The sequence below is a fragment of the Panthera pardus genome, unplaced genomic scaffold (assembly GCF_024362965.1).
Source record: "Panthera pardus isolate Hobbes unplaced genomic scaffold, ASM2436296v1 HiC_scaffold_2, whole genome shotgun sequence".
Classification (NCBI taxonomy): domain Eukaryota; kingdom Metazoa; phylum Chordata; class Mammalia; order Carnivora; family Felidae; genus Panthera; species Panthera pardus.
Window position 1 is genome coordinate 122,891,712 of NW_026526765.1, and position 25,134 is coordinate 122,916,845.

At 55.1% G+C, this 25,134-nt stretch overlaps 1 protein-coding gene across 3 annotated transcripts in view; it reads left to right on the top strand.

Moving 5' to 3' along the window:
• Positions 1 to 23,714, top strand: part of NRG2 (neuregulin 2) — a 185,043-nt gene extending 161,329 nt beyond the window's left edge. Inside the window, exons 4-11 of one of the 3 annotated variants that reach the window (XM_019424367.2) lie at positions 1,510 to 1,630; positions 8,095 to 8,153; positions 12,591 to 12,614; positions 16,364 to 16,466; positions 18,836 to 18,959; positions 19,276 to 19,403; positions 20,229 to 20,456; positions 22,582 to 23,714. In XM_019424367.2, coding sequence (XP_019279912.2) covers positions 1,510 to 1,630; positions 8,095 to 8,153; positions 12,591 to 12,614; positions 16,364 to 16,466; positions 18,836 to 18,959; positions 19,276 to 19,403; positions 20,229 to 20,456; positions 22,582 to 23,335 — 1,541 coding nt within the window. In that variant the 3' untranslated portion in view covers positions 23,336 to 23,714. Of the gene's footprint in view, positions 1 to 1,509; positions 1,631 to 7,657; positions 7,735 to 8,094; positions 8,154 to 12,590; positions 12,615 to 16,363; positions 16,467 to 18,835; positions 18,960 to 19,275; positions 19,404 to 20,228; positions 20,457 to 22,581 lie in introns of all 3 variants that reach the window. The other 2 variants (XM_019424370.2, XM_019424369.2) reach the window with 2 other exon arrangements.
• Positions 23,715 to 25,134: the final 1,420 nt, after the last annotated feature.

A 25,134-nucleotide genomic window follows, 5' to 3' on the forward strand; every position in this document is an offset into this window, starting at 1 on the left:
ACTCGCAGGCAAGATCACCTCAGCTGTTTCTCTTCTCTGTCCTTTTCTTGGTTCCCTGGGTCTCCCTGACCCAGAGTGGGCAGAGACCAGCAGAGGCCTCCTGTCCCTGCCAGCACGCAGGTCCCAGCTGTTGGCAGGGGACCTCTGCAGTGTTGGGGTTCAGGGATGCCAGAGCAGCAGCAGGCATGGTGTGGAGGGGAAGGTGGGAGCTGGCCCTGCCCGCCAGGTTTTATCAGCAAGCTCCTCAGACATATACAGAGGCAGAGCTGTGTATACACTCACAGTCCCTGCGCTCCATCTGTCTCCCACATGTCTAAACACTGAGGGCGCCAAGTGCCTGCCCTCCTCCTCCTCCTCCTTTCAACCCCATCACCACGGAGAGGGGGTGGATAGGGACTCGGTACCCCTGAGGAGACAGGAGCACCTCAGGAGGCTGCTGCTGGGTGGGAGTGAGAGACCCTCAGAGCCCCAGAGGCTGAGGGACTCCCTGATCTGGGTACACAGCCGCGGGAGTTAGCTTACAAATGAAAACACTTGGGGCAAGACTTTTCACTTGAAACCAGGTTTCTGGATGGCATCCCATGGGTGAGCAGGACCTTAGTTATTTTCACATATCAAATGAATCTGACCAGTCAGATGTGCTGTGTGGGTCAGCAGCCTTAAAGCCCAGCCTCACTCTCACCAAGTTTTCACTTCCCAGCCATCATACAGGCCTCTCTCAAGCCCACCTCCTCTCCAGCAACCTGACGTCCAGGATTTATAACCTGGGCAGTCGAGGCCTGGACGCTCCCTTCCAAGGCAACAGCTGACTGGGTGGGGGAGGACAGGGCTGCCTTGTGAGAGCAGATGCAACGAAAACCCTGGGGTGGGGGCTTATGCGATGGGCAGAGCAGCCTCTGTAGCATTCCTGGGAGGCTTGTCCCCTCTGGGACAAAGGAGGAAGACATAGAAGCTAGGATTCTCCTCCCTTCTCTCTAGATCTTAGAGAATGAGTGTCCTAAAGGTGCCATTCCCTTCAAAGCCCAGCTCCCTTCCAGCCACCCCTTGGGCTACCTCGAGAGCCCAAGCAGTGCAGACTGATGGATAGGTCTCCTTCCAGCACCCCTGTAACTTTGTTCCCTACAAAACACATGGTGTCTCATCTACCTGCCGTGGAGCCCCTAGAAAGGCAGGCAAGAAGTGGGCTCCTATTCCAGCAGAAGGAGCATTTTTTGCTAGTCTCTCATCCCTCCCCAAATACAGCAAATCTTCCTGGCCTTTGGAGGTTTGCCCAGAGCACGGGTGCACCATCAGCAGGGTGGTGCTGGGCAAAGGGTTGGAGCTCCTGGTGGCCTCCCCTTTGCCTTGTTGGTGACTGGGAGGGACCACCAGACCTTCCCTCTCCAGCTATTCCTGCAGTTCCTGATCTTCCAACTTTGAGATGAGCCATGAAGGGCCATGACAGAGGTGGTGCCTGGGGCCCAGAGGTGGTCTCAGTGGGTCACTGGTACGTGTCTCTCATACCCCCAGTGAGTACCACTCTATCATCATGGTCGGGGCACGCCCGGAAGTGCAACGAGACGGCCAAGTCCTATTGTGTCAATGGAGGCGTCTGCTACTACATCGAGGGCATCAACCAGCTCTCCTGCAAGTAAGTGACCAGTGGGGGTGGGCGTGGGGGCAAGACTAGGGTGAGAGACACTGGGGCAGAAGTGGAGGGCTCTAGGAAAAGTGGGCTTCAGGCCACTGACAGGGGGTCCCCAAGGGGTGTAGACAGGGAGGTTTGCCCCACTTCCCAGGCCTTTCCTAGAATATAGGGAGATGTAAACTCTGAAGGGCTCAGGGCTTCTGCAGTGCCCCTACCCACCCCCTCTCCCAGTGTCCACCCTTTCACCACCACCTTTTAGGGAGATGGGGATGCCAGTCTATGCCCTAGGCACTGGGTTCTCTCTCCCCCTCCCTTTCTCTCTCCCCCTTCTCTCTGTACCACTCACCCCCCCCCCCCCCACCGCCCCATTTCTCAGCAACTCTCCAAACTGTGTTCTGATGAACATTTCCCATGGTGTGTCTTCCCCAGCAGTGAAGAGCCTGGCAGGGTCAGGCAAAGCACAATTCCCAGTGCCCTTGGTAGTGGAGGGTCTGCTCTCAGAGCCTTGAGGGGAGACGAGGACTCTGCATCCGGTGCTCACCTCAAGACCTGGCTACTCTCCCTGCCTGGTGTTCAGATACACCCTGGGTGCTGCTTCTGCCACTTGAGACCTTAGCCCCTCTCTATGGGGTGAGGGGACACCAGCAAAGACACCACTCTGGCTGTGGCCCAGACACAACCTGGGGAAGGTCAAGGTTAAGAAGAAGCTCAAGTTGGGGCTTCTCTACCCAGCAGGATTTTCATCCTGCTCCCCTTAGCAAACAGGGCAGATGGGAGCACAGTAACCCAGGAGGGCTTGTTCAGGTCCAGCTGGGTCCCATTCAAGCAGTTGGGTCCCATTCAAGCAGTTGAGCCCACGGGACCCCCTGACAGGTTCTCTGGTGGGTGTATGAGGAGCCGGAGGAAGAGCTTGGTGAGGGCAGTACAGGTTCTGGCCAGATCCTGAGGAGGGGTAGGGGGCACTAGTTAACAACTTTGGGTTTTCAAAGCACCCCGAGCCTAGGACCCTGGCAAGGTGCCACAGTTGCCCCATTCCCATGGCATCTGGGCAAAAGCCACTAGAGTATTAGTAGAAATTCAGAGAGAGGCATTTGCCCTCCTCACAGACAAGGTCAGATTCAGCACCTCTCAGCTCTCCTGCCTCTGGGCTCCAGCTCCAGAGCTGCATCCCCCCACTGACTACAGCCTTAGCCAAAGACCCCTCCACCTCACACGGGGATAATGAGGGGCCGTGCCTCCTTGACACTCCCCCCTCTGTGCCGGGCTAGCTGAGCTAGACCCGGACTGCCAGGCAGATCTGTGCCTCTTTCCCCAGCGGGCCTCCTTTGCTGGCTTCCCCCCCAATCCCACCCTGCACCTGCTGCCATCCCCTTACTGTCCTCCCCCATCCTGAATTTGCAGCCACAGCAGGTCTCCCAGGGAAACTCTCAGCCTGGACTCAGCCCCTCATCTTTCCCTCCTTCTGCCCCTAGGAGGCTGCCACATTAGTGCTAGAGACCGTGTGGAACATTCTAGACTTGAAAATGGTCTGAGCTCTCTGCAATAAATCTACAGAAACTCATAAGCGTTCTGGAGTATCTCACAGACATGGCCCGGCCCTGCAGGCCCCTCTTTTTTTAATCCCCAAACACACACACACATGCACACACACACACACAAACACGTACACACCACACCTCCCTAGCCCCTTGGACCCTGGAACCTTGAAGGAATCCAGCAGCATTAAGGAGATCAGCCCTGGCTCCAGGCAGGGAAGTTTTCAGCCACCCAGGACAGGTGCCAGGGCCACAGAGGGCCATGGGATTGCAGGGTTCCAGTGCTAGCATTTAGCGTGGAAAGTGGTGTGATGAGCTTGTGAGATTCCAAAGGGTCCTGCCAGCAAGGCTGTAGCCCTAGGACCTTCTGAGTCACCCCCAGCTAAATCTGAGAGTAGCAGAGGGCAGGAGCCTAAATCATTATGAAGATGGTGTCCTGTGCCCCTCCTCACCAGGGCAACTGGGATTCCCTGCTTAGAACTTGACCTTGGTACCCAGAAGCACCACCTCCCCATTTCAACCTGCCCTAGGTCAGCCCTAGCCAGGGCTCCTGGAACCAACTTCCCTGACTCCCTGAGCCCTCAGGGGAGATCACTTTCAGGAGGGCAAGTCCTCAGAGCTGTGCTGGAGAAGGACAGGGGGGTGGGGGGCAGGGCAGAACCCAGAGGCCATTCTGGGGGTGGGTGAGCCGGGAGGGAAGTGGGGGGCAGGCCTCTTGGGATTCCTGATGACACCTGAATGGAATAAAAAGGAAAGAATATAGGAAACAGAACTCACGTCTTACCATTTGTGCTGTTTGTTTACTTTTTATTTTGATTTTTTTGCATTTCCGCTTAGCTTGGATAATGAAACTAGACTGGTCAGTTTCATTCCAGTTTCTATAAAACTCAGTTTTCCTTCCTGGTTTTCTGACACTTGTTGTTGTGTATTGGTTCAGAGCCCTGCAGGGAGTGTTGGAAAGCAGGCACACTCCGTCCCTGTTTTTCTGGAATTCAGAGCCAAAAGAAACAGTGTCACTGATACTGAATTTTGTTTTAAAGAAAGAAAACTTAGGGGGATTTGAAAATGGGGGTCCAAATCAAGGTGACTGTCTCCTGTCTGGGCCAGACAGGGACCTCTGCACTTCTTCTCGCTGCTTTCTCCTCTTCTCTCCGTGTTTTTGTAGAGCACGGTTGGTGCGTGACTCTTGGGGACTGGTTCAGGGGATGATGACAGAACAAGACTCTCTTTCCAGCCCTGTGCACATACCAGCGGCATGCCTCCCTTTCCCATCAAGCTCATCCCTCCCCTCTTCTGCTCCCCCTGTCCCACCCCATGTTCAGGTGGTTCCCCCATCCCATACCCATCTGCCTGCTCATCCTCTCCACATCTCCACCCTACCCCTCATGAGGCCAGAGACCCTTCACCCCCTCCAGTGCCCTGGGGCACACCCTCATCCTTCATCCTCCCCCTCCCTCGGGTGAGGGCAGCACACATGGCATTATCCCCAGGCTACCAAAAGGAGAAACTGAGGCCCGGGAGGTGGGTGGGAAAACGGGGAGGCAGAGTTCCAACCTCTGTCACCCCAGACACAGCCCATGGGCTCTCCTCTCTGCCCCTGTCTCACCCTGCTCTTCTCCAGCCCTGGGCACAGATCTTCCCATAGTCATAGCTCATGATGTGGGGGAGGGCTGAGAAAGCTATGACCTGCCACTCCTTTTAATCTGTCCCCTGTGCTGCTGAAACTCAGAGCGCCAATCCCTCTTTCAGTGGGAGCCCACTACCGGCCAGCCATCCACACTGAGTCAGACCCCACTCGTGGTGGACGGGTTTGTGTAGCCCGTACCCTGTTACATGGTCCTGAGTGCAGGGTAGCAAGGCTGTAGGTCCACTCCCAGAATCTTCTCTAGGGAAGCCTCAGGCTCCTGGATGTGGCTCATTTTCAACAAGCAGGGATAAGGAGAGCCCAGGAGCCTCCTGGAAGGATCTAATGCCCAGAGAACAGTATGGGGAGCCAGTCCCCAACCCCTGTGCTATGCCCATCCCCCATTGCCTTTTCTTTTATTCAGCCAGTGGGGAACACATGTCCCAGGGCAGAAAGATTAGGACTGTATTACATAACTCCAGGGGGGCACATTCATGTTATAGACCGTGTCCGTGGTGCCACCTGGGGTTGTACAACTCAGTGGTCATGAAAGATCTGAGGAGGCAGTTGGGGCAGTCCAGGCTGGGTGTGGGATCAGGGACTCAGGGATGTGCTTAGTTATCATCAGTCTCCCAAGAGCCGTGGGACAGCATCCCTTGACTATCAGCAAAGAAATTTTCCCTTTGCCCCTCCTGCCCCTGCACTACCCCATTCTCTCTCTTAAACACAAATACACACACACACACACACACACACACACACACACACACACAAAGAGCTGGGCTAATCTTAGACATTGGACACTGTCAAATGTATCTCTTTCTTATTCCTTTGAGGGTTCCAAGAATCATTTTGGCAATTTCCTGGGTCTTTATCCTCCACCCCCAAAGGTGCTGCTGCTTTCTTCTCCCCTCTAGTCCCCACCCGAAGTGGATATCAGTCTCTGAGAGCTGAGAAAGGAGAGCTGAGCCTGACTGGAGCTGGTTGGAAAGCCTTAGGCACTACTTCCATTTTCCTGGGACGGGATGCTTAGGTCAGAGAAGGATATATTAAGGTGTTAGCCGCCGCTGCCTCCTCCTCCTCCTCCTCTCCCTCCTCCCAGGAGCCACCCTGTTCAACAGGATGAACGTGCATCAGTTTCCCTTGTAACCACTCCCCCTCCACTTTCTTCAGACACGCTTCCCAGTCCTCCACCCCTACTCACTGGCTAGGCATACCTCCGCACACTGCCACCACTGCAGGGACCAGCCTCCTGCCTCCCCTAAGGGAGATGCCATCAAGGCCCAGAGAAACTCCAGCTGTCTGCTCACCAGCCACTCCCCACCCCCCAGCTAGATTGGAGTCAACAGGGTTTCCCCAAGGGTCTATCACAGCCAATGGGAGCCACCCCCTATAAGCTCAAGAGGTCGCTGATGGTTGGTTTACACGAGAATGCTAAGAGGTAGAGTACTCTCTCCTCTTGAGAAGGTTTACTGATTAATGTCGCACAGTGATCTATTATTGAGGAAACATCCGTGATGGGGTTACCTAACTTCCCCAAGAAAAAGAGGCAGAGGCAGCCAAAACCCACCTTCGAGGGGGGGAATGTGGGGGGGGGGGGGTCAGTCTGGCCCTGTCTTTAAGCTTCCCTTAGGTATCTGGCGTTGCTGGGGTTCAGAGGAGAGTACAGGGCAGGGCATGTCTCCCAGAAGTCTGCAAGACAGGGACTCACTTGAGAGGAGAGGGGCAGCCAGAGAGCAGAAGAAAGTGTACCTGGGGGTAAGGACAAGGTCAGGGAGAGTGGGTGGTGCTCTGTAGCTACAGAGGAGACAACATGGGAGAATGCAGTCCCACCAGAGCCAGGCAGTGACGGAGGAGCAGGTCATGGGGAAAAGACAGGCGTCCAGGCAGCCAGTAGACCCCTAACTGGAAGAAGCTTCAGGGTTCTCAGGGAGCCTGCTTTAGCCCTCCCCACCCCTGATTGTGGTTCTTGCCACCTGAGGGTAGATAGCCTGCACCTGGCCTTGGCAGGCCAGCTGTGAGACGTTGGTAATTCCGGCTCCTCCCCAGCCTCACCTTGTTCCCCACTAAGCCTTTTTCCCCCCTGTGTATTGCTCTAGGGCAGCCTTCCCCAAACCATGTTAACAAGGGTTCCTCAAAAAACGTCTTCCTTGGTCAAATAAATTGGGAACATACTGGAATATTCAAGCTCTTTCCTCCTACAAAACGTTTCCTAGCCTTTCATATGGCAGCGTGCACTGCAACTCTATAAGGAAGTCTGGGAACGGATTTCCTAAATTTATTTGGCCACAGAACCCTCTTTGAGAGAACAGATGAAACACCTCCAAGGTCACCTTTGTCATGGGCACACAGTCTGGGAACAGCATTCCGGAGTTCTCCTTTGAGCTTTCTGGGGGCTGTTTCATGGATGAGAAAACCTGCCCAGGGCCCTGGAGAGAACCCTTTGGTAGGGCCTGGAAGGAATGGCTTCCCAGAACTTGGTATTCTGGAAGGCTCCCGGCATCCTACCTGACTGCCTGGCACCAGGGGCTACCTTTCTGGCTTCATGGGACCCCAGGCAGGTCAGAAGGGAAATCTCCACACCCACAGGACAATTGGGCATTAGGTTCCCAATTTCCCCACCCGCTTCCCTCAATCATCCTCCTCTCCGCCCCACCCCTGCCCCCCACCACCCACGGAGCAACACCGGGTAGAGAGATTTTGAAGATTTCTGAGCCCTCCCCCCAGCCCTGACTCCAGCCCCTGCAGCTACGAGTGTGCCCCAGCGCCCGACTTGGTTTTCTCATTCATCACTGTGCACTTTGATTTCTAACCTGAGCCTCGCGGATGATGCCAGTTTGTTCTGTGATTTTTCCCCTTTTCCTTCTCCAGATGTCCAAACGGATTCTTCGGACAGAGATGTTTGGAGAAACTGCCTTTGCGATTGTACATGCCAGATCCTAAGCAAAGTATGTTTGAAGATACAAACACAAGTCCCTGCTCCTTAGAAAGCTTCCGGGTGCAGTCCCCCCAATGTAGGGCATAGGGCCAGGGGTGTTGGTTGTTTTGATCTTTGGCTGTTTTTTGTTTCTCTTTTCTTTTTTTGTATTTTGGTTTGTTCTTTTGTTTTGCTTTGTTTTTCATTTTTTGGCCTAATCCTTGGGTTTAAAGTTCAGGGCTGCAGGTAAGGGGCAGAGTGGCAAGGCCAGTACAAGCAGTAACGGTGGCAAAGAACCCAGCTGGCATCGGCAGGAGCCCGTGCCGGGGTGTTGCAATGCCTGTGTCTTGCTATCCTGGCTCTCTCTTTCTGGTTTTCTTTCTTTTGGTAGGTGCCCTGTGGGATACACCGGGGACAGGTGTCAGCAGTTCGCAATGGTCAACTTCTCCAGTATGTCTCTTTCTTCTATTTCTTTTCCTCCCTGGTGACTGACAATCTCCCCACGCGAGAGGGACAGGGCCTTGCCTAGAGAGACTAGAGGGAGTCGCGGGGGAAGGGAGGGGGGTAGGGAGTGGTAGTGTCCTGGGCTCCTCTCAGTCGTCAGTGCTAACTAGAAGCCTGTTCGGAGGAGACGGATTTGCCCTCCTGCCACCCCCCACCCCATCCCAACTCTTGGCTGGGCACAGTTACAGCCCCGGATTCTCTCTGCAAGCGTCGGGGGCTGCGCTCAGGCCTCCGCACCACTTCCGAGAGCAGACAGCCTGGCCAGCAATGGGAGAAGCATGAGCAGGGCCCTCGCCTGCCTTTTAAAGCCTGTTGAGGATGTCAGGTGCTGATGGGGCCAGGCAATGAGTGTATGCACGTGTGTGCTGGTGCGTTTGCGAAAGACAAACAAGTTCTCAGCCTGTCTTTGGGTCTGGCCAGAGTTTGTTTTATTTGACTTGGGGCGATGGGGGAGAGTGGGGAAGGGGATGCTGAGGGAGAACAAGCCCCAGGGCACTGGTTTCCACAGAGGCCAGAGACCAGAGACTTTTATGCGGCTCAAGGATGGGGTGGGATGGGGGTTTGCTGCCTACTAAAAGAGGAAATGAGGATTCAAGGGATGATTGGTGATTCTCTCCAGGCCCTCTCTGGTCTGAGTCCCCATCCAGGACTCCATTCCCTTCCTTTCTTCCACTTGTGAGGCTGGAGCTTTCTGGTTTGCCTAGTTAGCTGGGAAAAAAAAAAAAAATGTGAGCCCTGCAGCAGAAAGATGAGACCCTAATTGTAGAGTGTTTTATTTGAGGCTGGGAACAATTTCTTCAAGCATCACCAGGTGGAGGCATAGCAGAGCAAAAAGCCCCCGGCCAGCTATGGACTCCATCTGGGGCCCACCAGTCTCTTGGCCTGCAAGGCAGGACACTGTCACCCATCCTTCAGAACATACTAGGCCCTTGCTCAGCCCACCCCACCGCCTCCTCTCTTAGGACAGCTGTATCCCGTGAAGAATTAGGAACCAAAGTGATGGTGCCTGGGTCAGAGGCAGAGCTCCAGGAGAGGCCTAGAGCAGGACCCAGAGGGTCATTTAGGTAACCCTTTGGAGAAAAGTGGTTTTTGAGTTTGGGTCTCAGGGTAGAGAAACAAGTCTACCCAGTCCTCCTTAGGCCACAGCACAAAAGCCTAGAAATCATCACCTCCTTCTCCCTGCTAGAGCCTGGAAGCCATGACTTAAAGAGGAAAGTAGAGGCTGCAGGGAGGTGGGGGCTGGTCAGCCCAGATGGTCAACTGTCTTCACAGTGTGTGGGAGGCAGCACTCCCCCCAGGCCCCTCCGTCTGGAGGCCAGGGAGGAAGGCTATGGGGATAAGAGGAGAGCTGTGGGCAGGGCATGTGGTCCAGAATTCTCCAGAGCCCAGGCTCCAGGAAGAATTGCAGAGTCAGATCCAGCCCCACCTATGGAAGACCATAGGTCAGGAGGGGCCTCAGGAAGGAACAAAGCAGCCAGGCCAAGGCTAAGGACCAGGGGAAAGAGGCAATGGAGGACCTATTCCTGTTCACCCTTAGGTCCAGAGCCTCCCTGGCTTACGGGACTGTTCTGGACAGGGAGCCCCAGCCCGTCCCAAATCAGAGGAGCAGAGCCTCCAGAACTTGGCCATTGGCCAAGCTTCTCTGCCAGCTGGGCCGCTTCAGCTTTCAGCTCAGAGCTGCTTGAAGGGTCAGCAGGGCCTCAGGAGCCCAGAAAAAGTCTAGAAATGCTGCCACAGGCCTTTCTGCCTAGTGTCATCAGGATCATTGCTGTTACCTTTGCATGAAGGATTTCTAGTCTTCAAGCACTTTGCCCAGAGCACTTACGGCATCAGATAATTATTGAAAAGGTAGCAGAAAATGCTACCTTTAAGTGTTCAGGCTTTGGATTCAGGTAGATCTGAATAAAAATGCCAGCTGCTGAGCTCACTAGTTCTGGGGCCTCATTTAACCTCTCCGAGTTTGTTTTCTCATCTCTAAAATGGGGGTAGTAACATTTACACCTCGAGGGTTGCCGTTGAGGATGGGAGTGCAGTGCTCCCTACGAAGGCTTAGCAGAGAGCCGGCCGCTGTCGATGGAGAGCAGCTGAGTACCTCTTGCGGCTACAGCTGGTATGGGGTAGGAGGCAGGAGGACCCCCACCAGTACCCTGGTGGCTGACTCCCAGCAAGCCCTGAGCAAGGGGTCTGACTTTCTCCCTCTGCCCAGACAGCCTCTAGACCAGATTACCTTTTGCAGAGTCCATGGAAACAGAGCCTATGGCCACAGTTGCATTCCTTCTTCCCCTGACAGCCACTCCATTTCCTGAGAGTCAAAACCTGCACATCGGTGTACCCCCCAAGTGAAAGAACACACACATGTACCTACACACACACACACGTAAGCACCTACTGACACGTGCTCAAACACACAAGCACACGCCTGCACTCACATGCACAAACACATGAGCACGTGCTCTCATCAGGGGCCCGCGTCCTGGCCTCCCCGGCCAGGCCCCTGTAACTGTGTGTCATAAGATGTGTCCAGGATGAAGACTTTGTGTATCATCTGGTAAACCTGGCCCTGCTGGGAGTCCAGCATCGGGTTGCCATGGTTACTGGTCAATATGCAAATGTCTGCCCAATAGGACCTGTCTGTGACTCAATGGTGCCACTCTGTCCTGGCTGAGTGGCAGCCTATGAACATGATGAGTGGGGGGCATCTTTGACAGGAGCAGACATAGCCACCGTCCCTTCAGAATCCATCCCCTGTGAGAGGAAAGCAGGGCTGCCTTCTCGGCAGTGACATCACCAGTCCTGTCAGCCACCGCTGACCCACCCAAAACCGTACTGGCCTTCAACTGAAAGGGGAGGTCAGTTAGGAGGCCCAGAAGCTGCTGCTGCCACTGTGACTTGGTTCCCAGAGCAGGGAAGCAGAAGAAAACTCGTCAAAGGCTTTGGGACCCAGCTCGCTACTCCAGGTGGTCAGTTCTCATGACTAAACCAGTCAGGCCCAGAGACTCAATCAGCAGGAACAGAAAAGGACTTCCAGCTGATGGCCCCCATGCTCTCCTTCCCCTACAGGAGACGAGATCATCAGAACACAAGTTCACCTCCACCCTGGATGTCATGGCGCTGACTGTGCATGTGGGGAGGCCACAGACTGGGCCCCTTCATACACACTGAGCCTCCCGCTGTCCAGGCCTCTCATGTCTTCCTCTCACTGCATATAGACACTTTTGACAGATGAGGAAACAGAGACTAGACTTGCCCACATGCACACAGCAAATTAGGGACAAAACTGAAACTCAGAGCCTGCAGACAGGCACTGGCTACAGTAGAATGGTAGGTGAGCTTTTCAGAAACACTCTTGAGATTTCTGGGCTGCCACCCCAGAGCCTGATCCCATCGGTCTGGATGATTCTGAGGTACGGCCGGGTAGCAGAGTTCCCAGAGCTCCAATGTGAACAGAGAAGACTCTAAGAGGTGGACAGGCCTGGTACACTTGGAGACACAGTGGGTCTGGGGCAGGGCTGACCCTTGGGCCCTTTGATCTCAATGGCGTGGGCACCCACCTCACAGGGCTCTGAAAGCGCACCTGTACAACACGATCGACTTCAGAGTGCGACTGGCTCACCGTCTGACACGCGTGTTCCACAGGTGAACCCACCTGTCTCTTCCTAGAAGTTGCAGTTTGCTTTTCTAAGTGGTGAAATCAGGACCCGACCCCAAGGCCTAGGCCCTGTAGGCATCTAAGGTGTTGGAAGTGTCAAGAAGTGACCTGCTGGCTGGAGCCTCCTCCTGTCCCCACAAACTCAGGAGTCTTCAAGCCCAGGCTCCCAGGAGAGGGGCCTTTGGAGGCAGGACAGGGACAAGGACCAGTCTGGGCACCCCATGCCCTCGTTCTGAACAGAAAAAAGGGCCCGGTGAACGAGCTCAGGGCTGAGCAGGCGGTCTCCGGGGGGGGGCGTGGGAGTGTGGAAGGCCTGGCCCTGGAGCTGGGGGCAGGGGGAAACAGGACTCCTCAGACCCCCACCCCCACTCACCTTTCCTCCCTGGGGACATCTGCCGACTGACTCTTGCGCCTCCGCCTCCCCATCAGGTACTAACCCCACAGCTCATCTCTAAAGAACCTGCCCTGCCTGCTGATCCTAACATTTCCTCTTTCTACCCCCCTCAGGGCTCTTGGGGACTGGGTGCCAGGGCAGGGGTTCAGGAGGCCGGGAGGGAACACCACTAACCTGCTTTCACCTCACAGGCTGGCTGCTGGTGTCTGAAGAATCCTGACCAACGTTTCTCTCTCTCTCTCTCTCTCTCTCTCCTGCCCTCCCCGCTCCCCCGAACTCTCTCTGTATCTCTCCCTCCATCCCCTCCCCTCTCTGACCCTGCTCTCTTCTGCACTGCCAGAGCATCTTGGATTTGAACTAAAGGGTACGAAGCTCTATGTGTCAGTCAGTGCCATCCACCCCAGCCCTCTCCACAGCCTCTGACACCATGTGTGCTGGTTTCCTTTCCAAAAAATGGAAAAGGGATGATTCCAAAAATCTCCCCTGGCCCTCCCAAGATGTCCCATCATAAACTATGTTGATTTGGGGGAGACAAGAGAAGGGCGGAATAGGTGCCCCCAGTGTACAGCGGGGCCCCCTCGCCTGAGGCCTCACTGGGGGAGGAGCTTCCCGAGCTGATGCCCAAAGGGTTGGCCAGACAAGAGACAGGCCCCTGGAGAGCTGGTGTCTGGAAGCCATGAAATCCTGGCTTGGAGAGTTGTGCAGAGAGGCACCCGCTTTAATTTGACTTTAATTCTCCTTCCTTTTCCCACTTCCATCTCCACTGCTTTTCATTCTGCACCATGCTGGCAGTAATAATGCCCATTTGTCTCTGCCCCCTGCCCCATGTCTGTCTGCCAGGCTTTGCCATCTGCTTGAGGCTGTCACTCCCTCCATGATCTGTCTCCACAATGGCATGCGTGTTCGCCTGTGGGCCAGACGAGCAAGGGTCAAGGGTGAGCTGCCCTCCGGTGCTCACCCTCCTGCCCCCCCCCAGCTCAGAACCTTACCTCCCTCCCACTTATTCCCTCTGGCCCCTGGGAGACACATTGAATGCAAAGGGACTTGGAGGCAGCGTTCTGTCCTCTCTCTGAGCTGGGAGGCTCCACCCAGGCTTAAATGGAGAGATGCAGGGACTCGGACGGTCAAGGCTTCGGTGGGGTCAGACCTCAGAGGCGGTGCAGAGCCTGCAGTTCTGAAAAGGCTGTTCTTGAGGCAGGTCTGGAGAGGCCCCGCTTCCCTCACCACCCAGCCCCTATCAGCTCTCCTCAGAAGATAGAGCTAAAAGCCTGTGGAAGCGTGTGTGTCTATGGCTGCTGGTGATGGGACGGGAGGAGAGGGGTGAGTCTGCGTGGTCTGCATGTGATGGTGCACGACACGAACCTGCAGGGGTGTGTGTGTTGTGGGGGAGGGGGGGGCGTCACACGCCTTGTTAGGTCTCTCTGTGCAGGATGTGAGTGCACAGAGGCACACAGCAGGGCATCTTTGTGTTAAGGGCTGAGTGCTGTGCAGGTGGAACTGGGAGGGCGCGGAAGTGAGTGCGCACGTGTGCGAATAAATGCCTGTGTCTGTAATGGCGGTCTGTATGTCCACTCGTGCACCAACTCGACAGACATCTACTGAACCCCAGAATTTGCCAACTCTGGCGATCTGGCATACAGAGTCCCTGCCTTCCTGGCACTCAAATTCACAGTATGAGACATGCAACAAACAGGAAAGATAGCAGGTGGTGGTAAGTGCCCTACTGAAAATAAAAGAAGGTGATGGGAGGGTGCCAAGCTGGAGACGGAGTTACTTTAGCTAAGTGGCCAGGAAAGGCTGATGCGATGAGGTAGCATCTGCGCTAAACCCTGATAAAAAGTAGCCAGCCCTGCAAACAACTGGAGGAGGGCGTTTGAGGCAAGTTAGGGAGGGTGTGGTTGGAGCGGGCTTGCCTTGCTCAGTGGACAGAAGGAATGCCAGCGACTTTGGTCACAGAAGACATGGGGACTGAACCAATGACGAGATGTAAAAGGAGGGCTGAGATGGTAACCCAGGCCTCCTAGGCCATGGTAGGTCTTCGGGTTGTCTTCGAATCGCAGGGGGCGGCCATTGTGAGTTTGAAGCCAAGGAGTAAATGATCTGCAGGCTTGGGGGCAGAGAATAGACTGGGTTGGGAGACAGGCTGGGGAGCAGTGGCAGCAAGGAAGCCTGTCAGAAGGTGACCTGCTATCCAGGTGAGAGATGACACCATCCTGGACTGAGCTAGAAGCAGTGGAAGTGGTCAAACCCAGAATCTACTTGGGAGGCAGAGCTGAGAAGACTTGCTGAAGGACTAGGTATCAGAGCAGGCGGGGAGAAAGGAGTCATCAGCAGTGATGCCAAGTTCAGGGCCTGAGCAATAGGGGAGGTGGTGCGACCACTGACGACATGGGAAGGGCCAGGAGCAGGTATGGAAAGAGGCTGGGGAATCAGCACTTCTGTTTGGCCATGGCCCTTGGGTAGAGCGGTCCGGAGCTCAGGCAGAAGTCAGAGCAGGAGATGCAAATTTGAGAGTCCCCTGCATACAGATGGTATTTAAAGTCTGAGCTGGGTGAGATCATGAGGGGAAAGAGGGCACGTGGAGGAAGGAAAGAAGCCTGAGAGCTCTGGGCCCTTCTACCTTGCAGGCCACATAGAAGAGTAGGAGCAGCAACTGAACAGGTCAGCCGGTGAAAGAGGGGGACACCCAGGAAAGAAGAGCCATCCAGGGGGAGTGGGCGCAACAGGGGGAGTGAGCCGAGAGGGAAGCAAATGACCACAGGACTTGGAAGTGGGTAGTTGTTGGTGACCGTGACCAGAGTGGTCTCCGAGGAATGACAGAGACAGATGCCCCACTGGAGAGGACTGGGAGTGGGCAGGGATGAGAACCAGAAGCAGGATATGGACCACAGAGCCCAGAGATGGGGGGCCAGGGTGGAGGGTTAAGACTGCATGAGTGTGTGTATGTGTGTGTGTGTGTGTGCGCGTACACGCTTCCCTAGACATGTATGAGTGTATCTTTGTGAAGGGGTCTGTGTGCAGATAGCCAGAGCTGTAAAGGTATGTGTGTCTAGAGGGTTTGTACTCGCAGTTTTTGCTGGTTGGTGTACACAGGAGGGGCTGCAAGTCCAAGGACTTTAGGACATTTCCCAGGGCTCTACCATGGTGCTGGGGTCTAGCCTCCACCTATCCCTGTGCTGGGGGGAGGGGGCCATGTGGAGGGGCCAGCTGGCAGGTACAGGTGGGGGCAGGGGATGGCTAGGCTGCTGCTGTCACCTTTTTCCTTTTCTTCCTCCTGGTTTTCTCTGCTCTAGACGGGCAAGAGTTGCCCCACCAAGAAGTAGGAGGTGGAAGGGATGGCCGGTTCTTTTTGAGACCCAGCCTAGCTCAACCCCTCAGAAAGGGTGGCGGCTGCTCCTTGAGCACAAGAACTTTCCTAGGCACCAAGGGCTATGCTGCCATTCGTGGGTTTCTCGAAAGCAAAGGGAAGGGCTGGAATGGGCCAGGGCCACATGCTATCCAGGGTGCAGGAACAAATCAAGGCCTTTCTCTCTATGCCCTCCTCCATGGGCCTGGTCTGCTCTGTCCCTGCTCCTGGCGTCCCTCCTAAGTCCAGCCTCTGGGTCTGATGTCCTGTCTGACGTCCTTGCCTTTCTTAGCAAAGCAGAAATGGCAAGCCAGCTCTGCCGAGTGTCTACATGTTCACTGCCATGAAGAACAGCTCTCCCCAACCCATCCAGGCTCTTTGAAGCCATCAGGCCATAGTGGAGCAGGGCAAGGTTGCTGGCCAAGCCGGGTTGCCCTCGCCTGTGGCCTTTGGAATTTCACCTCCATCCCACCCACCCCCACCCCCTGCATTTTCCATTCATGTGCTTTGGGCAGGGTGTAGGGTTTGGGAAGGTGAATTCAGTCACTTGTGAGCAGATCACGTGTGGGAGGATTTGGGGGCAACAGAAAGCAATCCAGTAGGAAAGGACTAGCTGGGGAAGGAGGAGATGCAAAGGAGCTGGGAGGCCCTGAGCTGGAAAGAGCCCAAAGCTTTGGGGGCAGGTGGGGGTGGGTTCTTTGCACCACTTTCCCCTTGGATCTGCCTCCTGCCCTGCCCCCTCACATCCTCTTCTTCTGCCTCTGCAGAAGCCGAGGAGCTGTACCAGAAGAGGGTCCTGACTATCACCGGTATCTGCGTGGCTCTGCTGGTCGTGGGCATTGTCTGCGTGGTCGCCTACTGCAAGACTAAGTGAGTGTCAGACACTCAGGCCTGCAGTAGGCCAACTAGGGATGGGCCTCCAGGACTGTTTTTGTGAAAACGGTCTCTCTCCACCCCCGCACCCCCACACACACCCTCCCCATGTCTGGCCTGGCCACTTCCTTATGCCCCAACAGCCCCTTCAGGGGCCTCTGCAGCTGGTGTGGAGAGGAAAGGCTGGGCCAAGAAGCAGGAGCAGAGGGTAGGAGGGACAGGCCCCAGAGGAATGAACAAGAATTGTTGTGAGCCCGAGTGTTGGAAGAAGACAGATCTGGGTTTGAATTCAGCTCTCCCATTTACCATGACCCTGGGTAAATTGACGGATCTCTCGGAGTCCTCATCTGTAAAGCGGGAGTGATCCTAGTATGTACCTCAGATGACACTGTGAAGGGGCATCTGCCCTATCAAGTAGGCTGGTGCTGGAGCAGTGTTGGGAGTGAGGAAGCACAGAAAAGAAGGCTGCATTCCCAGTGGAAAAAGAGACCTTGGGATGTACTGCCTCATCTCACTTGAGAGCGGGCCAGGCCAGAGCCCGGAGAAGATGAGGCCAGGTCACTTCTGGGCAGAGGAAAGATGGGGCAGAACTTTAGAGCAAGGGGAAGAAAGGTGCAGAAAGGGTGCTCCCAGTTCCTGTAGAAGAGTGCAGGCTGACAGACAAATGTGGGAAAGGGTCAGCTGTGTTCCTAGAGCACGAGCAGCCCAGACTAGTTGGAGTAATTCTGGGGTCAAGGAAAAGGCATGAGTCTAAAAAGACAGCTGGAACCTAGATAGTACCATAGGGCATTGAATCCCAAGCTAGGAAGCCTGGGTTTATTCTGTAAATGGTAGGGAGCCAATGAAGGTTGTAGAGTGATGTAGTGCAGAGAAAATGATGGGTTTGTCCCATCCATTCTTATCCAGAAAGCAAGGTCTGGGCATAGCCACCATTTAGTGTACTGAGTCCCGTGGTCTTGACTCTTGCTACGCCTATCTATGGGATCTAAGGCCCTGCCGGCCTTGGGATTTGGGGCTCAAGGATCCCAGAGGAGACTGGGCCCAGGTAGGAAAAATGAGGTCAAGAACTAGTGGAAAAGCAAGCCCCTATTCTAACCTCATTCATTTCTTCAACAAACTTTCATTCACTGCCTGCTAGATACCAGGCCCTGCATCAGGCCCATGGCCAGTGCTCTAAGCAAGATGTCCAGTGTGATAAGATACATTGCAGGGGTGCCTAACTTTGGCTGGAAGGCAAGAAGGGTTTCTCTGAGGAAGTAGCATTTAGGCTGAGCCTAAGAGAAGAGCAGGAGTTAGCAGGTGAAGAAGAGGCAGAGAGCGTGCTCCATTGGGATGTAACAGTATGTGCAGAGGTCCAAAGGGTAGAGAGGGCAGCATGGTGGGGGATCAGAAATAAGCCTCCCAAGGATACAGCAAGCTAGGGCAGTGAGAGGGCACTGAGAGAGGGACAGCGATGGGTTTTGTTGTTTTTGGTTTTTAATGTTTATTTTTGAGAGAGAGCATGAGCATGAGCAGGGGAGCACAGAGGATCTGAAGCAGGCTTTGTGCTGACAGCAGAGAGCCCAATGCAGGATCTGAACTCACAAACCATGAGATCATGACTTGAGCCCAAGTCGGACGCTTAACGGACTGAGCCGCCCAGGCACCCCCAATGAAGGGTTTTAAATGGGAGTGACATGATTAGACTTGTTGATTACAGAACAAATGTGTTGGGAACTTAATATGGCCAATGTAAAGTAGTCCCACAGGCCCCTGACCGTAGCACCATGTTTTATTTTTCTCATTGCACTTTACTGAAAGTATCTTGTTTATTAATTTGTTTATGTGTTTATTATCTGCCTCCCCTACTGGCCTGCCAGCCCCACGAGGGTAGGGATTGTGTCTGTCTTCTTCACTGTTCCAAAACAGCATCTGGCACATAGCAAAAACCCAAGAAAGAGCAAATGAATGAATGGGTGGGTGGGCCAGTGCCTGAATATTTTATCTGCTCTTACTTCTCAGGGGACTTTGGGATGGGTAAATGGTCACCCCACTTTAAGATGAGGAAAGTGAACCATGGAGAGTTTAAGTAACTGGCCCAGGATTACATAGCTAGGATGTAGTAGAGCCAAAGCTCTCTCAGCAGAGCCAAAGCTCAGAACCACTATGCTCAGGTCCTGCTGAATTCAAGCTCATGGTGATAGTGGAGGAGGCAGACCAGCGGGGGGGTCCTGGCTGAGAGCAGGCTGAGCACAGGGAACAGCAGTAGCAGGAGACTGCCCCGGCATCCAGGGCAGAGGTAGAAGAGTTCCCCTGGAGGGACAGCTAGGGAATTTCATACATTGTATGGGGCGGGGGGGTGGCTAACACACCCTTCTCCTATACAGAAAACAGCGGAAGCAGATGCACAATCACCTCCGGCAGAACATGTGCCCAGCCCACCAGAATAGGAGCTTGGCCAACGGGCCCAGCCACCCCCGGCTGGACCCTGAGGAGATCCAGATGGCAGATGTGAGTGGTGTTACCAGAACCCCTTCACTGTACCGCCAGCCTTTGTCATGTGCCCTGCAAGGAAGGGCCGGGGCAGCAGCCAGCCCATCCCATGCTCAGCCTTGCCCACTAGCCTCGCCTAGCCTCACCAGAATGACTGGCCTCGCTTTTCCCACTTCCTTAAGGGGTTGATTCGCTGGGGCCACCACTGCCCTAACATCAAGTCACTTATCCAGTGGACCACTCCCCAACCTGAAGCTTAGTGCTTCACTTCCCCATCCTCACCCGGAAGGAGGGCTGACCCACTCACTCGTCACTAACTCTGTGTCTGTTGCAGTATATCTCCAAGAATGTGCCAGCCACAGACCATGTCATCCGGAGGGAAACGGAGACCACCTTCTCTGGGAGCCACTCCTGTTCTCCTTCTCACCACTGTTCCACAGCCACACCCACCTCCAGCCACAGGTGGGCACCACCCAGGCCCACAGAGATTTGCAGACTCCTGTATGCACACCCACAGAAAGCACTAACACATATGCCCGGAGACACACAAAGAAACCTCCCAGCCAGGCTATGCCCTGTACTGAGGGTCCCTCTGAGTCAAGGGATATAGGTAGAGGACTTCAGACCGGAACCCACCACCAAACATTCATCCATCCTCAGGGGACCAGATTCCCTTTTCCAGTCTAAACCAGCCCCAGAAGAACAACAGCATCACTGGGCTCCCACCTAACATGTAGTTTTGGTTGGACCTCATTAGCACCACATTATCTGGCATAAAATGCCTCCTCGCCCAAACACCCAGACCTATTAGATGCTCTCTCCTGAGTTTGCTTTTACGAACCTAGTCCACCTTAGCCTCCTTTTCTTTGTTCACCCAAGCACAAAGATTCATACAGCTCAATAACATGGTTGGCCTCCTTCTTCCCTGGGGAACAGCATGGAACAGCATGTATTGGCCACTAGGGCTGCGCTCCTGACATAAAAGACTAAGGATCATGGGAGTGGACCCGGGGCCCCAGGCTGAGGCTAGGGTGAGGTTGGTTGTACGAAGGAAAAAAAAGGCTTACACCTGTTGGGACTCACCCATCCACAGGACCCTAGCCCTCCTTTTCCCTCCATGATACTACACGTCAGCTCAGAGTGGAGAAGGGCATTGAGCTGAGGGTGCCTGAAATGAAATGAAGAACCGGGGGGGGGGGGGGGGGGGCGGGGGGACCTGGGACCACACCTGTTAGGCTGTCCTGCCCCTTCCTGATCCCCCACCTCACCTCCACCTGGCTTCTCTAGGCATGAGAGCCACACGTGGAGCCTGGAACGTTCTGAAAGCCTGACCTCTGACTCCCAGTCGGGCATCATGCTGTCATCGGTGGGCACCAGCAAGTGCAACAGCCCAGCGTGTGTGGAGGCCCGGGCACGGCGGGCAGCGGCCTACAGCCTGGAGGAGCGGCGCAGGGCTGCCGTGCCACCTTACCACGACTCCGTAGACTCTCTGCGTGACTCCCCACATAGCGAGAGGTCAGTTCCTATCTTGTGTCCTGTGCCCCACCTTGGCCAGAGGACTGGCACCGATGACCCAGGGCTGACCCATAAGGCACCTCAGAGACACTCCAAAAATTCCCATGTCCATTTTTCAGACGGGCAAGCAAGGTCCCTGAAAGGTGGAATGATCTGCTTAGGATGCATGTTAATGATAGACTGGGACTGAGTTTGAGCCAGTGGACCCTGGTGTGGAGTGACCATCTAATTTAATTGTCCTACTGGGACACTTTTCAAAGTTGAAGAGGATGCTATAATTGCACTAGAACATCAGGAACAAACAGTGGCTGTTCTGGACAAGCCAGAACATATGGTAGCCCTACCCTGGTGTCACCTAGAGGCCCCATGTCCCAGTGGGAACAGAAAGACACCAAGATCGAGCAGACTGAAGGGTGGGAGGGGAGGCTGTCTGCAAAGAGAATGACCAGGGCAGGCTGGGCATGAGCCAAGAAGGACTGCAGGCCCTGGCAGTATCAGCAACAAGGCCCAGGGATCAAGACACCATTGGGTTTCTGAGCAGTGGCTGCACTGAGAACCAGGAAACTCCCCTTCTTCCCTGACTCCAAGCCAGGAGTCATAGGAGGCCAGCCCTCTACGTTGCTCAGTCCTCCAGTGGCCCTTAGCAAGTGGGGTCTGTGGGAGGAGAGTAGAGGAAGGTGCATAGTACTGGGAACTCCAGGCTGGAGTGGAGGGAGAGGAAATGTTCTCTGGCTCTAACTTCACCTACTCCATGCCAGCCCTCACTGAGCAGGCCTGCCTGGGGGTCCAGAGATGGTCCATCTTGTTTTTGCTACTGAGAAGCACCCAGCCATAGACACAAACCACTGAAGCTCACAGCCTCCTATGGAACGTGCTAAGCACAGGACATCCCAGCAGGACAGACAGACCCAGCTTAACTGCAGGCTCTAGGAAGCAGCCAGGTTTTCCATACCCAACCTTTTAAAGCCCAGCTCCACCACCTATGTGATTTGGAGCAGGTTGATCACCTGTGCCTTGTTTCCTCAGCTGTGGAACATGAAAAACAATACCTATCATGCATGGTTCTTGTGAAGGTCATCAGAGATCATGTGCACAAAGCTCTCTGACTCCTACTTGGCTACACTAGGTTGTTATCAATCATTATCAATAGCAATAGAACTTCTTACTGGTTGGGAGGCAGAGAGACAGGGAGAGCTTTCCAGGCAAGGGAGTACCTTGAGCTGTACTAGCAGAGGCACTTAAGAACATTGCTAGTGAGTGAGATGCCCAGAGCAGGGTGAGATGTAGGGAGAATGGAGCTGGGCCTGAACAGATAGGCTGGGGCCAGGTAGATGGCTGATGGCCCTGGGGCAGGAAGGGCCTCCTTAAGCAAAACTGACTTTAAAAGATTGCTTTGGAAACTGCATACAGTGGAGGAGAGACCCTGGAGTGGGGGAATAACCAGAGTGAACAATTAGGCCCAGGTCGAGGTAGAGCAGGGCAAAGGGTGTGTTCCAGGAGGTGGGGATTGGTGGTTAACTGGATGTCCATGTGGAAGAGGGAAGTCAGACGATCCAGAAAGAGAGTAATAAGGGCTCTGGAGAGCAGGGAAGCATAAGTCCTGGTTCTGCCTGGCATCGGTTCAAATCCCAGCCCTACTACTTCCCGGTTGTGTGAACCTTGAGCAAGTCACTTAAATGTCCCGAGTCTCAGTTTTCTCATGTGTGGTATGGGACTGACGTAAGGGTCTTACAGAATTACCGTATTAGATGAAATGGTGCATGTAAAATGCCCCAATCTGAGCCTGACCCAAAGTAGCAGTTCCAGAATATTGGTGACTGTGTGCATCCCTCACACCAAAAGGACCGTTCACGTTGGAGCATCAGGCAGGCAGTGGCACCGGCACATCCCATGCGATACGTTTATGGAATCATTCCAACAACAGCCTGGAATGAGCACTGTGGTTATCCCCTCTTAACACATAAGGAAACAGAGCCTGGGGGAGGTTAAGGAAATTGCTTAAGGTCACTGAGGACGGCCACCATCATTCGGGCGGGCGGGATCCCAGGCACTACCAGTGGCCCACCTCTTCCACCGCAACCCGTAACCCGTAACCCCCAGCCCACGCCTCTGCATCTCTCCGCAGGTACGTGTCGGCACTGACCACGCCCGCGCGCCTCTCTCCAGTGGACTTCCACTACTCGCTGGCCACGCAGGTGCCGACTTTTGAGATCACGTCCCCCAACTCCGCTCACGCAGTGTCGCTGCCGCCGGCCGCACCCATCAGCTACCGCCTGGCGGAGCAGCAGCCGCTTCTGCGGCAGCCGGCGCCCCCTGGCCCCGGGCCGGGACCCGGCGCGGACATGCAGCGCAGCTACGACAGCTACTACTACCCCGCGGCGGGGCCCGGGCCGCGGCGCGGGGCCTGCGCGCTGGGCGGCAGCCTGGGCAGCCTGCCCGCCAGCCCCTTCCGCATCCCGGAGGACGACGAGTACGAGACCACGCAGGAGTGCGCGCCCCCTCCCCCACCGCGGCCGCGCGCCCGCGGCGCGTCCCGCAGGACGTCGGCGGGGCCCCGGCGCTGGCGCCGCTCGCGCCTCAACGGGCTGGCGGCGCAGCGCGCACGCGCGGCGCGGGACTCGCTGTCGCTGAGCAGCGGCTCGGGTGGCGGCTCGGCCTCAGGCTCGGACGACGACGCGGACGGGGCGCTGGCGGCCGAGAGTACGCCTTTCCTCGGCCTGCGCGCGGCGCACGATGCGCTGCGCTCGGACTCGCCGCCGCTGTGCCCGGCGGCCGACAGCAGGACTTACTACTCCCTGGACAGCCACAGCACGCGGGCCAGCAGCAGACACAGCCGCGGGCCCCCCCCGCGGGGCAAGCAGGACTCGGCGCCCCTCTAGGGGCCCCCGCCGCCCCCCTCCGCCTCGCCTGCCCCACTGTCTTTACGGAGAACAGAGACCACCGCCTGGAGAGAGAAAGGAGGAAAAAAAGAAATAAAAATATTTTTATTTTCTATAAAAGGAAAAAGGTATAACAAAATGTTTTATTTTCATTTTAGCAAAAATTGTCTTATAATACTAGCTAACGGCAAAGACGTTTTTATAGGGAAACTATTTATATGTAACATCCTGATTTACAGCTTCGGAAAAAAAAAAAGAAACAACAAAAAAAAAGAGAGATGGGCCAATTTTTTGACTCTTTAATAGAAACCTATATTGTGGTGCCTTTTGCTGTACGCTAATCTGGAGCTCCTGGAGAGAACTCTGGGTTGTGGGGTGGGGTGGGGTGGGGCTGAAGGGACTGTAGGATCCCCAGCTGGCAGGGGTGAGAGGAAGCCGGCAAAGAAAAGACTGCTGGGTGCTAGTGGGGGCAAGGGTGGGGGCTGGGAGGGCATCCGCCCTGAGGAAGGAAATGAGGACAGGAGTAGCTTTGCCCTCAGGCAAGATCTTCAGGCCCCCGACACCCTGAGGAGAAGGCGACACCCTGAGGAGAAGGCGAGGAGAAGGTGGGGATCCTAGGCTTGGAGCTAGAGTTGGGGTCAGGTAACTTTGTGGGGGGGGGAGACTTGAGGCCCAGCGACAGCAACCAGAATGGGGAGGGGGCCTCCCTGCTCCTCATAGCTGCTAAGGGAGGGGGCACTAAGAGGTCTTCCCAACAGCACCGGCCCCAGGGAGGGGGCAGCTCTGCCAGGGCCCCAAAGTTCCAGCTCCTCCTCCCCTGTGGCCTCCAGGATGCCCTTCCGTCCTCTGCAGCACCTTCGTTTACAGGTTGTCTTTTCTATTTTATGCCTGCATGTCCTTTGCATTTCAGATTCTTTAGATTGGATGCATGGTCACGCTGGGACCGAGAAGAGCCACTCCACAGTGTATTTGATTCCCCTTTTAGCAATAAAGTAACACCATTTCCTTCCAGACCCCAAGCCACCTACGAATTCCACTCCCTCCCCACCCCGCAAAACTGGGTCCACTGCTAATTTGTCAAAAAGGTAATTGTTTAAACAAACAAACAAATGAGAACCCTGCCCTGAAATGTCCAAACACCTGACTGTTGACACTTGAACATTTTTATATTATAAATAAAATCAGAAATAACTCATGTTTGACTGTGTGTGCCTAGCCCCCAGGTGAGAATGAGAACCTGGGTGGAGATGGATGGATGTTGGGGTGGAGATTGGAGAGGGCCAGGCTAGTCCCTGGGAGGAAGAGACTGTTCCTCTAATCTCCCTGGCTTCAGCTCCCAGGACAGGCTCCAACCCTCCTCCCTCCTCCAAGATTATTCACCAGGTATCCCCCCTGGCTTCTGGGGAACCTGGCCAAGGGGCTGATGCAGATTACTCTGCTTTGAGCTCAGCCTCAGACCTCTGGCCCACTTCCTACCCTGGAGCTCCTGGGGCTGGACTGAGGCAACAATTTCCGGGCCTATGTGGGTGAGGAGGGAAGGGTTGTGGGATTGGCACTGGGGCAGCTGAGGCAAGATGACCCTTGGGGCCTCAAGCATGTCACAGGCAAAGCCTGGACATGCAAGGTGGCATAATGGGTACCCTTGGCTGCCAGGAAGACCACAGCTGCTGCAGCTTGTAAGCCCACAGGGTGTTGTGCTTTTCCCAACTTTATAGCCCCTCAGAACCAGGGCCTGTTTAAACCTGCAGTCCCTGAGGAAGGCATGGAGAAGGCAGATGGCGGTCCAGGGTGCATAAGCC